This window comes from Cryptomeria japonica, chromosome 10 (assembly GCF_030272615.1).
Source record: "Cryptomeria japonica chromosome 10, Sugi_1.0, whole genome shotgun sequence".
Classification (NCBI taxonomy): domain Eukaryota; kingdom Viridiplantae; phylum Streptophyta; class Pinopsida; order Cupressales; family Cupressaceae; genus Cryptomeria; species Cryptomeria japonica.
This window is the reverse complement of record NC_081414.1, coordinates 530,685,430-530,699,540: the sequence shown is the minus strand read 5'-3', so window position 1 is coordinate 530,699,540 and position 14,111 is coordinate 530,685,430. Positions and strand designations below refer to the sequence as shown.

Here is a 14,111-nt window from a genome sequence, read left to right as displayed (position 1 = left end):
AATGTATATGTGCACGTTTTATCCATGTTTTCATATGAATATTATAAATATCCCTATTTTTATATAGCTGTCCCCTAGCCATCCCCAAAATTCACAAAAAAATCACCGTCCCGGAAATGCGTACCCCCGTCCCCTGTCATCGCTGTCCCGGAAACTCGGGGTAACATAGATAATATTCACTTATTTCTCATGACCTGAAAGGAGGTTTGGAGGCTGTGCAGGTTCAAAATACATTGAGAGGGAATTTTCCGAATTTCTTTCCTCAAATCTTATCCTCAAATTTGCTTTCTGTATTCTGTCTGTATATTTAATAATTTTATACACAAATGTTTTGCGGAAACCATATTCTTCAATATATTCAGTTTGAATCTTAAAAGATATTTATATTGCTTGTTGGTAGTGAGGATAACTGATAACTACTGGTAACTGTGGGTATTGTTGTTCATTCTATGTCTTTGTAGAAATTAATGCTTGCAGGTAAACCTCAATTGGTAAGTCTCGTGATTAAAATTAACTAAATTGTATGAAAACTTCAAGTAAACAGCACCTGTTCTGATTGACATCCGTCAATATAGTAACAAATTCATGGTAAAATTCCTTCTGCATAAAATCATTTTAATCTTGCATGCTAACTTGGGTGTAATGAAGGGTGATTTTGGAAACGTGCAATTTAAGAATCTTGGTGAGGGAGTTGCTGTTATCATTACTTTTGTTATTGATCATTTTACAAAGAAACTGGAGTAAATTCTACCAGAAAAATAAGGATGTCCTTTTTTCATGTTGCTTTCTGTTATTGTGTGGTCAATCCTGGAAGATTCTACATACTGCAAATGCAAATAGGTTTCTCATCTGTTTGACGAATTGTTTTATTTTGATAAATCTATTTCAATAATTTTTTTTTTTGCTTTTCATTGAACCTGTTCTTAAATGTAGGAAATATTGAAGCGCCCTGTTATGGAATTGCTGAAACAAGAAAAAATGAAATTCGGTTCGGTAAATCTTGATTCTTCTAATTTTAAAACTTTCGAGGGTGAAGAAATTCAAAGTCAATTTGAAGATTTGGAAAGCAGTACTGCTGGGAGGTTAGCTGTGATTAATTTCAAGATTACATTCTGTTACAGTACTGATTCAACCTTTGAAAGAATTATTTAACGAGGGTTGCTTGTTTTGTGTATATTTTGTTTCAGTAACTGGCATCAGCACATTGCAAATCAACTGCAATCGACAAGTCAGATAGCTTCTGATCTTTATAGAGGTTGGATTCAAGGCCTTCTTATGTGTATATTTTGTTCTGATGTGCAATAGAGCTTTAGGTCTTTTCTTCCCACCCTGTCTTCTCTCTTGCCTTTCTATGAAAGTTGTTTTGATAGGTAATAATATGTAATACCTTTTGATAACATGTCAAAATGTTTTCTGAACATTAAGATGGAATGAGAGTATATCAGCAGAAGACTCCTCTTTCAACCGAGAAAGTAGGAAGGTATTTAAGTGAGGCTATATTTTCAAAAATTGCCTCTGATATGCGCCAAGAAGGATATGAGTCACTCAAGATGGTTTGGAGAAGTGTACTTGATCGTGCATATGATCTCCGCAACACTGAAATCAAGCGTTCTGTCAAAAAGAAGGCTCTCACAGACCTTCTAAAGCTTCTAAGATCTATTGGTTTATCACGATACAAATCCACTGTGCCAGAGGTAAATTTTCATGTTAATATTGCCTCCAGTATACTTCAATTCTACCTTTACATTAATTGTCTTATGCTCATAGATAGAAATTTTGGCATTTTAGGAAGAGCGTGACACACACAGCTATTTTCTGCAACCCTGCTTCAATGTGACACATTTACTTGATCCAAAAATCCATTCGAAACCCATTAAAATGGACTCTGCTACTGATCATTTTGAATCATTACAATTTAAGAAAAATGATTTGAATTGGAGATTGGCAAATGGATACTATTTCAAAAATATGGCACTGATGGTGCACTTGAAGGAAAGCCACTTGAGTTTCCACAAAGACCTCAGTCTACAAGAGGTAATGATCATAGAGTTCTGTACTTAAGACAGTTGTATTTTAGCAGGTAGACCAGGCTGAAGAACTTTTGTACGCAATGCAGGTCAAAATTTCTTCGTCTTTTCTAGAGCATCTTCTTTATCTGCAACGTAAGCAGAGGCGAACTGCTTATGAGTTCTCTTCTAAGCTTGAACAGCTCTCCAAGCTTTCTCTACTGCTGAAAGATTTTGGTACTGAATTCTATTGTAGTTATAATTTGAACATGATGATTGCTATTTCTTTGGGGGAAAATATATTCTATTCATTTACATGAGCAAAGTTTAGCTTTCTTCAATGATTATTCCATGCTCCAGCTTTTAAATGCAGTTTCTAATATTTGGTTTAGTTTCCAATTGCTGAAATATATCTTATCTATTACACAGGAAATGCTGGCGTAGCGGATATGGTGGTGATTCCCTATAGGCAGCATGCTATCCATAGATTAATGTGGGATCAGAAGGTAGATGTCTTAAGAATTTAGATTCTTTTATCTTGTTATCTAGATTTTCCAATCTTCACTCTACTACTGTGCTGTGATTTCTATCAACTAACTTGCTTCCATTGGCTTTGCAGCATATTTTTGATAGTCTATGCTCCGTGTCTTCTGAAATTTCTTTGCTACTAAAAGCAGTGGGAAGTGTCCATGGTTGCCCATTGACTACTCTTGGTGGTGAGGTGAAAAAATTACAAGTCTTCTTTGATAAACATAATCATTCTTTGAAGACTTCAAAGGTATGTTAGAAGCCACCATAAGGAATGCTATATATTATTTAAGAATTAAGATATCCTGTTTTTTGTAACTTTATACTGACATGTGGGTGTGCCTGTTAGGTCTCTTTGGACAAGTATCTTCTTGGAGGTAACTTGATAGCTGTCAACTCTAATCAACAATCATGGCCATTTATTGTTTCTAAAGAAATGGACGAAGTGGTACAGATGAACTTCATGGTCATAAAGAAAATGCAAGAAGACATCTTAACATTATATCAAGATTGCAACATTGAATATGGCTCAATGCCCTCCTTGACATACCTCTCTGACCTCCTTCAGAAGGTGATGTTTATCTCCACTATATTTGCATATTTTTTACAGACACTGTTAATTTTCTTGCTTCTGATCATATTAGATCTTTTGTATTAAACCAACTTCTTTTTAAGGTCTTCCTGAAATGAAGAATAGGATTAAAGGATTATACAATTCATACTAGTATGTCCAATGATATGATATTAATTGCAAACACAAGTGAAGGTTCTGCATAAAGTTAGAAAACATCATGATAATATAAGCAGAGATAACTCCTTTCATAAAGTATCGTAAGGTCCAATTCTATAATGACATCATCAATGTGGATTGAAGGAGCTACTTATATCCTTGTGCAGAAGGTGCTTGTTTGAACAACATTTCACCTCTCTCTTCGGGGAGACCATGGAAAGTGTAAATAATATCCGTTGTTCTTTTCTTGAGCATCTAGCAAGCTTCCGAGTTGAAAATGAGGATGCTTGTAATGGAAAGTGTTCTTGTGAACATTATTCCACCTATACCTGTCCAAGTGAGACTTGGAACATGATGTTTTGGAAAACATAAATGATATTCTTTTAAACTTCCCTCGAGGATAAAAGAAGTATCATAGTTGAAAGAAAACAATTGTTCTCATTATTAGTTAATTCAGATATTTTCATTTTTTACACATTTTTGATTCTATGTTTTATTGAAAGTTGAAATATAATATTTTCCCTTTCTGTCACTTTTGGCTGCCAGAGCTTTTGAACACTGTTTGATGAATCTTAAGGCTAGAAGGGCTAAAGATTTGCATGGATGGCAAGCTTTTCATTTGAATCTGTTAGATTCGCTGACAGGTTAAATTTGTCCTGCAGGACAAAGATTATTGAATAAGATCATTATAAGATGACGCACCAATATGCCTCATGATTTTTAAAACAATCTTAATTTTTGCAATTGGCCAAAAACGTTTTAGTAGCTATATGCTTTTTTATTTCTTCTCTGTATAATGTTCATATAATTCTGCATTCCCTATCTGTGTCAAAACATAGTAGGTTCATACTCTGCTTTCTTGTCTTAGTTTAGGCAGTCAGCTGTGAGAACTTTGAAAGGGCCACTACAGGTATTAGGTATAAAACAATATAGATTTGGTCCGCTAATATTAGAACTTATCAACATGAGTTTTAAATTCATTGGTAGGTTATAAGTGTCGCATGAAGAATTGTGGAGGAGTTTGTTAACTTGTTAGAAAATAATTGCATTTATGTTTATAATGACTAATGAAATTTGTCAAGCAGTTATATTGATTGGCATCAGGATTTTTTTTCAGGGAATGCAATTGTTTCATGAATTCATGAATGATACTGATGGGCTCTCTTCCAACATCAATGAACTGAATACCTTGTTTGTAGAATCTCATGAAAAAACTATTTCAGCAATTATGATTGCAGTGCAAAATATCAAGAAATTCAATGATAGAATGGGGCACCATGGTTCGCCTCATACACAAGTGCCTTCTTTGGCAGAGGAGAATATGGATCTTGGAGGAACTTTGCAAACATGGGAATCCCTGTTTAGCCAACAAATATCAAACCTTCGCTTAGATACTATAGAGGGGACACTTTTTGAAACAATTACAGCTGCTGTAAGATGATTTCCTTATTTGATTTAATAATATTTTTTTATGTTCATATGTTTCCTATGTTATTGGTGTGCAGTTGATTCATTCACTTTATATTCTACAGATTTCTCATTATTCGGATGCTATCTATTTTTAGGTTAAACTCATCAACCATGGAGCCCAGGATAAGACTGAGCTTTATATCTCCACGGGAAAAATGTTAGGAAGTTTATATTTATTTGTGCGTATGATCATAAGTGCTGGAAAGATGGTCCTTTTTGATTATGTAAACATGCATAAGACAGTAAGTGCTTTTTTGTTACCTGATAGGCATTCTATTCAGTTTACTGGTCCTTCATTAGCCAACTCTTTTGAGAATGGATTTTGATTTGACCTTCTAGTTTTTTATTTTATTTTTGTTTTTATGACATTTCCATAATGTCATATATGACACCTCTCATTTGTTTTTGTGTAGGTAGCCAAATTGGATTATATCCTATCAAACATCTTTGTAGCATTGTATACTGATGGTTTTTGTGTAACTAAAGAAGATCCAGAGAATGAGGGAGATAATCTCAAGTTTGAAGATGCTACTGGAACAGGCATGGGAGAGGGTGAAGGTGCAAAGGATGTAAGTGATCAGATCCAAGATGAGGATCAACTTCTTGGGGGTTCTGACAAGGTATTTATTATACACTTCGGTTTGTGGATTTCCATGCTTGAGTTTTTGTTACATTTCTGAGATTTCATTTTTATGCTACATTCATTTTACCTGTAGGCTTTTTAATTACTATCCTTTGCATTTCATGTCTCAGCCAAGTGAGGAACCTTCTGCATCTGCAAAAGGTCCCCGTGAAGATGATAAAGGCATAGAAATGGAGCAGGACTTTTCTACAAGTGATATGCATAATGTCAGCGAGGATTCAGGGGATGACAGTGAGGAGGATGATGGGGATGTAAATCTGGATTCAGCTATGGGGGAGACAGGTGAGGATGAAGAGGTGGTTGATGAACAGCTATGGAACAAAGAGGATGATGCTCAGCCACAAAATAAAAAAGAGAGGTATGAAACAGGGGCTTCTGTGCAGGATACTGGGGCAGATTCCATGGAGCTTAGAGCAAAGCAGGATATGGATGATGGTGAAACAGGTCGACAAAATAAAGATGACAAGGAAGCTGCTGAAAATGATGACATGGAAATTCCTGACAATTCAGGTGCTAGTAATGATGTGAGTGACATTCCTGAGGAGTTAACCATGAACAAGGATGATGCATATTCAGAACCCACAGGGGTGGAACCCAATAAGGAGGAAGAATTCGTGGAACCCAATAAGGAGGAAGAATTCAAAATTAATGATGATATGGAGGTGGATGAGCCTGCAGGTTCAGACGAGGTTAAGGATGAATCTGATTCATGCCTAGATGATATGACCACCGAAAATAATATGCAAGATGGGGAATATTCAGAGAAAGAAGACTCTTACATGGAAGATTGCAAGCAAGTTGAAAATGATTCTATAATGGAGCTACAGCAAGATGAAAAGATTGAAAATAGTGAAATTAAAGAAAATTCATCTGGAGGAGTTGAACGGTCAGTTGAAGCTTATGAAAGTTCTTTGCAATTAGGGACTGATCAGAATCTTCTAGATTTTCAACATATACCAAATATGGCAAAAAGCAATGAAAATCACAATGCAAATCAAGGATTAGAAAACAGCATTAATTCTGAGGTTCAAAATGATAATATTCTTGAAGATAGTCATGCAGATGGGCATAGTTCTATGGGAGGCGTGTTGAATGCAGCTGCTTCTGAGCTGCCATCATCATTTCCTGATAATGGAAAGGAAGGCAGGTCTGATCCTAATGCACCCTCATCATCTGAAAGACATTTGCAATCTTTAGAAAGAATGAGTGCCAATCCTTTTCGTAGTATTGGTGATGCCTTGAAAGACTGGAAGGAGAGGGTAAAAGTATCCGATACTTCATCCCAAGATCCTAATACAGCTGATTCTTCTAAGAAAGTGGAGGATTTGGACATGGATGGGGGAGATGAGTTTCAATTTGTTTGTGAAGAAGAACAAAGTCATGCCCAAGCGCTAGGTGCTGCTACTGCTGATCAACTTGGCCAGAACCCAAATATGAACAATTCAATTATGAAGGAAGAAGATGTCAGTGTAATGGAGAATCCACACTTTACAAATGAGACTGAAGAAATAGAAGCACACGATAACCCTATTTTAGAGCAGAATCTTACAAACATCAAGAATAAAATGAAGACAGAAAATAATACAGTTATTGGAAATGATTCATCTTTTTCAAAAAGTGTGAATGTTGACATGGCTGTAGATTATGAAAATCAAGAAAGGGATCCATTAGGAAGTTTTGTGTCAATTGAAAGACAGCATCAGCATAAAATTCTTTACCCAAATAACGTGTCAACTACTAGTGACTCTGCTTGGACTGAGGAAGATAACAGAAAATTGAGGAGGGAAATTGAGATGATATTCAAGGAACATCACAATGCTTTTGAAAATGCTTCAGTAGTTTGGGCAAAGTATGAACAACTTACTACAAGGCTTTCACAAGACTTGGCAGAGCAGTTAAGATTGATCATGGAACCAACCTTAGCAAACAGACTTGAAGGGGATTACCAAACTGGGAAGCGTATTAATATGAAAAAGGTAGAGAAACTATTCATTCATTCTTTTGTGAGTGATGTGAGATATGATATTTATATAATTTTTCTTTATTGCAAATTAAAGGATTCTGGAATTTTTTATGCATTGCATATTTCAGGTTATTCCTTACATTGCCAGTCAGTTTCGAAAAGATAAGATCTGGCTCCGTCGCACAAAGCCGAATAAACGACAATACCAGGTTGTTTTAGCGCTTGATGATTCTCGAAGCATGTCTGAAAATCATTGTGGTCATATGGCACTTGAAGCTCTCATTACCATATGTAAGGCAATGTCACAATTAGAAGTAGGACAGTTAGCGGTTGCTAGTTTTGGAGCAAAAGGTAATGTCCGTTTACTGCATGATTTTGATCAGCCCTTCTCAAGTGAAGCAGGTCTCCAGGTAAACATGCTAATGTTTTGCTGTTTGAAAGCAAGTATTCTTTTTGTTTTCTTTCTAACTGCTAAATAAAAGCCAACGTTAACCAATTAACATAGCATTATTTTGGATTTATGCAGATGATTTCAAAATTTTCCTTCAAGCAAGATAACACCATAGAAGATGAACCTGTTGTTGACCTCCTCACATACTTAACTCGCATGTTGGACCATGTTGCAATGAATTTATGTGGACCTTCTAGCCGGCCTGAAATTCAACAACTTGTGTTGATCATTGCAGATGGTCGTTTCCATGAAAAGGTATGACATGTTATGTTACGAAGAAATAAAAAGAAAAAACATGACCTGTGACTCTCATTTTGGACATTGTTGCCTTGCATCTATTGCATATATATATACTCTTAGCCAAGTAGATTATCTATGCCATGTTGCTCGTGGCATTTAATTTTTATTGTTTAGCAATTGATCTTGAATAATCTAGGTAGTATTGTAATGATCCATCCTTTGGGATTATTAGATATTAACAGAATGCTCATTGAATTTTTCCTTTTTCTCACCAAAGGTAAAGTGTGAATTACCATGTATGCTTGGTTTTGCTATAACATTTTTTAGATATATATCTGCCTCAATTTGATTATAAGTTTAAAGATACATTCACAAGTTCTCTATTTGACTAGTGATTGTTAGTTTGATATCTGTATTCATTATTACTACTATATATTTATTGGTAGGCACTATGTGTTGATTCTTGATCACATTTTGCTACCAACACACACATTATCAATGATATGTATGTGTTTGTGAGATATCTAGAATCATTTGCTTTACATTTCTGCCCTCTTAATGTTGGATTGTGTCCATATGGACTATGAATGCATGTGTGAGAGAGAGATATAGAATCATTTTCTTTACATTTAATGACCTGTGATTGTTGGATTGCCTCCATATGGACCATGATTGGCTAATGACCATACCATAAAGTGCCTTTCACACCTTCACAAGATATCTAAAGACAATTGTGTTGGATGCAAATCTAGTTTGAGCAACCTATTTGAAAATAAAAAAATAAAAAATAAAAAAACAAAGAAGAGTGCATAATTAATTTTATAAAATTAATTACCAAAGTAAACTATAAAATTAAACAATTGCATTGTTTGAATTACCTTCAATAGCTAGTCACAAGAATGGTTTATAAATAGCTTGCAACATGTAGTGGTTTGTGATTAACCTTTGTATTTCTTTAGGCTCAACATAAATTTGTTTGATCCAATCTATTTTTGTACCCAACTTTTGTAGCATGAGGTTGAGTTGAGTGCACAACACAAGGTGCCCAAAATATATTTGAGAACTGTATTTCAACTAACACACCAGCTGCTCTGCAATTCTTCACTTTGTTTGACTTGGACAACATTTTGAGAACCTACTTCATGAATGCATTGTGTAACATTGTTAGGAATAAATTGTGCAACTTCACCTGCCCCTCACAATCCATGACTTTCATAGACATTGCCCCTTTAGGGTACACAGCAATCACATTGATTAATGGTCTATTTTTTGCATCCTTCTATCCTTTTGAAATAGTAGACACCTCTATTTCTTTCCGCCAGGGTTTAATATGAGCTAATGAAGTTTTTATGTGTTTGACTTCCTTTGACAATAAGATGCTATGCACCTTCTCGTAGCTTGGGCCAATGTACCCTTTTGGAGCTGCATTTTTTTTTCATGATTTCTTGCCAATACGGTGATTGAACAACACTGAAGGACAAACCATTTGCATAGAGTGCATTGTTATACAATGCCCTCTCCATTGGTTCCTTTGGTCTTTTCACATTACTTGGCTTGTCTTCATTCCTATCCAAAAATGGATGGCTTTAAGTATATTTATAAGTATATTTAAAGGAGGTTGACCTGGCGTACATTTATAAGAGGCTGGCCTAAATGAGCACTTAGTGCAAAATTCATTAGAATGTCCATAGAGAAGATTACAAACTCTAACAAGGTTGACTAGGGAGATGGATTGTTGAGACTGTTTTAGATTGTTCCTGCTTGAAGCTTAATGGGGGATGTTGGAGTTTTAAATATTAGGCAAGATTACAAATTCCAACAGATGAATGGCATTATTCTTCTCTAGTGTATCTTTTTTTGACTATCAGTAGATACCCAATTTGGATTATGTGAGCTGTATGAAATTCTTATCCCTTATTGTCTAGTCTGCACCAAATGAGCATAGAGCCGATACATTAATTGGCACCTATGTTACCCTGAGTTTCCGGGATGGGGATGGCAGGGGACAGTGGGACGAGTTTCCGGGACGGCAAATTTATTTACCAATTTTGGGGATGGCGGGGGGACGGCATAGGGGACAGCTATATAAAATATAGGGAAATTTTAAATGTTCATATGAAAAATAGATAAAGCATGTATATATAAATTATATTCATATGAAAACATGGATAAAGCAAGTATATGTACATTATAGAACCTTAACATACCACATTTGTGTTCAAAATTCATTGTCAATACTCAATATGCATTCATAATTCAAAATTCATTGTCAGTACTCAATATGCATTCATAATTGAAAATACATTGTCCATATGCCAACACTTGTTTGCATGTAGTTCATTGTTTCTTTTTGGTTGGAGGATATTTTGAAAGTCTTCCATTTCTATTATGACCTACAACCACTTCTTTATGCACTACAAAATTTTGGGTGTTTGCGAAATTCTATACCAAGCTGTTATTCATAGTTCTGAGTGCTTTTGGCTATGATTCAGACCTGTTTACCTTTCATAATTGTGAAAAGTCCAATATTGCAGACCTGCAACCATTTTTTGATGCACTACCAAGTTCTAAGTGTTTGTGAAATTTATTGCCAGGCTGCTGCTCATTATTTCTAAGTGCTTTTGGAAGTGATTCAGACATGTTTACCCATCATATTAGTGAAAATTCAGTTTTACAGATCTATAATAAAATTAAAAAATGTTTTTTTTGAGCATTTGAGTTTCTTTTTTAAATGTGCTGGGAAAAAGGGGATGGCTGGCCGTCCCCGGGACAGCCCCGTCCCCAAACCATATTGGGGATGGGGGGACGTCCCCTTTGAGAATTACTGCCGTCCCCAAGTTTCCGGGACGTTTCCCACAAATTTTGCAATTTTGGGGACGGCAGGGGGACGTCCCCTAGCCGTCCCCAAGTCCCCGAAACGTCCCGGGTATGGGGACGGGGGATTTTAGCCCGGGGACGCGCCCCTGGGTTACATAGATTGGCACTTGATTTATCTTCTATCTTCAATTTTCCCTTTTCCTGTTTTTGTTGGTAATCATAACTGACAGTTAAGAATAATTTGAAGTTACAAAGAAGGTGTTTAACATAGCATGTTGAGCACAAATTAATACACTAATTTGTCTTACTTTTGATGGTACAGGAGAGTTTAAAGCGCTGTGTAAGGGATGCTTTGAGTAGGAAACAATTGCTGGCCTTCATTGTGTTGGATAATCCAGAGGAATCAATACTGGATGTACAAGTAATGCGTCACTAATTGTGGCTAGATTTTAAATTGTAAATGTTCTTTTAGCAATTTCTTTGGTATCTGATTCTTGTGTGACATTGTTTTCTGCAGTCTGTATCATTTACAGGGGGAGTACCTACATTCTCCAAGTACTTGGATTCATTTCCTTTCCCATATTACATTATCTTGAAGAGCATTGAGGCACTTCCAAGGACATTGGCAGATTTGTTGAGACAGGTATATTTGTTTGGAAATTTTTTGCATCACTTCTTTCTTGGGTTCATCTGTACATTGTATATTCTGCCAAGAGAAACATTTCTGGATTGTTGATACGAGTGTAGTTTATTTGTTTTCGTGCAATGTGATATATGTCTGACAAACCTCCATTAATGGAATACGAGATAAGCTGTGTTACTGAATCAGCTGGAAAATTACCTGGAAATGGGTACAAAATGTTTTGGGTATGGAATTGGATACAAGTACTCTGTGGAATTGCACAGGGTACTGAATTACTGTCCCAAAATTAAATGGGTACCTTCAGCGATTTCAGAGGGTACCTGGGTTTTTTCACCTATTTTTTATTAATTGTTTTGACCCTCAAGTTTGACTTTTGATCTTGGAAACCTAACCCTAACTTTATTCTTTTACAGAATATATGTTGGCACCAATGAAACAACATATGAATGAAGGCAATAAGCTCTGACCTCTTGGTTTAATCACATGCACAAAATAAAATGTTTGCAATGCCTCTGACTCTGCATTTACATGGTAGATTGCTGCCCTCCTTGTAGCAAATATCAGATAAAGTGCTTCACTGGAGAACAGAACATTTCTGTTCTAGAGAAAGCCCCTCCATCTGGGAGGCTTCCCTATTCTTCAAAGAGTATTGTACCCCTTGTCTCAAGGGATTATCTATTCCTTGGTCTTCTCTGAATCCTGACTCACATTTTATTATGTACCACTTGGTAAACTCCTAATTCATAGTAACGTTTTGAATGTCTTGCAGTGGGGCAGTAGAAGGCAGTAGGCTGTTTTTACGACAGTTGAAGTCTACACTGTTTGGATTGATGAAACTCCTAACCATATTTTTTGGTTTGATGAATTGGTCTTCACACCACCCAGTTGCATTTAGTTGAGAAATGGGTTATGAAGTAGATGCTCAAATTCTTGATGCTTATGCACAATTGCTAATTGATGCACGGGTAGACGAAACTGTAAAAACCTTTGGCACTGCTAAGCATAAGACACAAGAGGTTGAAACTGAGTTCAACCAGAAGAAGAGAGAGAAGCAAGAAGGTAAGGCAAGTAAGTTTGTTGAAAAGGTTTCATAGGACATCAAAGCATTGATTGATGCTGTCCTAGAGAAAGGCAGGAAGAGGAAAGAACCAGAAATATTCATTGAGCCTATTGCAGCAGAGTCTGCATTTGATGATGACACCCCTGACATTCAAAAGGGTAATAAGGAAGAAAACTGAAGAAACTAAGGTAGAGGCTAAGAAATAACCGGTTAGGAAAGTTACTATCAGGGTACTGGCACAAGGAAGAGCACCTAAAGAAGAACCTTCAGCCCCATCCGGTACTGGAAGAAGGAAGAAGGAAGAAGGATGACATTGATCTGGCAATTGAATCTGGTAATGTAACTATTCTTCCACCAAAGACTTGTGCAGAGTTAGTTGATGAGATTACTAAAGATGGTATGTTACAGAATGTACAATTTTATTATGAACATTTAGATAATGATAAACAAAGAGAAGTAGAGGAAGCAGTTTTGTTATATTTGGATATTTATAAGAAAGTCCTGTTAGAAATTGAAGACCAAATACCGGCACAGTTGTATGATATGTTAGATGCTAGAAGATTATCAACAATGCAAGAAGACAAGCATATAAAGATTCAAGAGTTGTTATCTGTTTGTGTTTCTATTTCTCAAGAGGAGATGGATAAGACACTTGAAGTTGCAGATAGGAAAATCTTTAACAGCGTGCTTAGAATAATCAATCTTATGTTAGGAAGGGTTAACGAGATAATCAAGGAGACTCACAAGGCATGGGTTAAATTCTTTGAAGAGAACCGTGGTTTTTATACTTCATCGAAATCTAAGATAGATACTGCAGACATCTTGGTTGAAGGGAAGGGTAAAGGTATTATGGGTACTTCACCCTCAATTTTGAAAAACATTAAGATAGTGGAAATTGAGCCCCTGATAGATACAAATGCACAGACAAATGTTGAGATACCGGTAGATGCAGAGTGTAAAGATTGATAATGTATAGGTTACTAATGTTGAGGACAACAGTCCTTCGGATACAAATGTACAGGATGAGGTTACAGTTCTGTTGACGTGTATTTTGTACACTATCAAACACAGAATAAAATACCCAAGGGTACCTTATCCTCTCTTGAGAAAAGCCTCTGAATGTTGAAGATATCGCAAAAAGGATCAATCAGGGTGACTTCAAGGTTCTTTGCTGTAGGATCTCTACGTGTGGATAAGCTCTCTGTGGTATGATGTGATTTTGCTGGAATCACAAGGGGACTTACACTTGATGACCTGAACGTCTGATTTGCTAGAATCACAGGATTTTACTAGCTTAGATTTGAAAAAAAAGGAAAAAGGACGAGGGCGAGGAAAGGATCTAATTCTGATACTAAGAATGTAAGAGCAATGAATGATCTTTGATGAAATTCTAACTAAGTCTTGTTCTGACATCCCTGGACCATCTCCACAAGGTTAGTGCGATCTTCGAAGGAAAGCTTTATGATGTTCAAATCATCATTGCAGGCATAGACACCATCAGGCTGATGCATATCAATGAAGAAGCGACAATTGAAGTTAAGCTTAAGCTGAATGATTCCA

The 14,111-nt window shown here is 36.1% G+C and overlaps 1 protein-coding gene across 3 annotated transcripts in view; it reads left to right on the top strand.

The window, feature by feature from the left end:
* LOC131060795 (midasin) overlaps positions 1–14,111 on the top strand; it is a 198,644-nt gene that overhangs the window by 171,785 nt on the left and 12,748 nt on the right. For all 3 annotated transcript variants that reach the window (XM_057994197.2, XM_057994198.2, XM_057994195.2), the window contains exons 62-77: positions 934–1,082; positions 1,188–1,255; positions 1,426–1,694; positions 1,789–2,034; positions 2,117–2,243; positions 2,436–2,512; positions 2,626–2,784; positions 2,884–3,105; positions 4,382–4,696; positions 4,830–4,976; positions 5,148–5,354; positions 5,488–7,353; positions 7,469–7,750; positions 7,867–8,046; positions 11,171–11,269; positions 11,366–11,491. In XM_057994197.2, the coding sequence (XP_057850180.2) occupies positions 934–1,082; positions 1,188–1,255; positions 1,426–1,694; positions 1,789–2,034; positions 2,117–2,243; positions 2,436–2,512; positions 2,626–2,784; positions 2,884–3,105; positions 4,382–4,696; positions 4,830–4,976; positions 5,148–5,354; positions 5,488–7,353; positions 7,469–7,750; positions 7,867–8,046; positions 11,171–11,269; positions 11,366–11,491 (4,539 nt within the window). The remainder of the gene's footprint in view (positions 1–933; positions 1,083–1,187; positions 1,256–1,425; positions 1,695–1,788; positions 2,035–2,116; positions 2,244–2,435; positions 2,513–2,625; positions 2,785–2,883; positions 3,106–4,381; positions 4,697–4,829; positions 4,977–5,147; positions 5,355–5,487; positions 7,354–7,468; positions 7,751–7,866; positions 8,047–11,170; positions 11,270–11,365; positions 11,492–14,111) is intronic.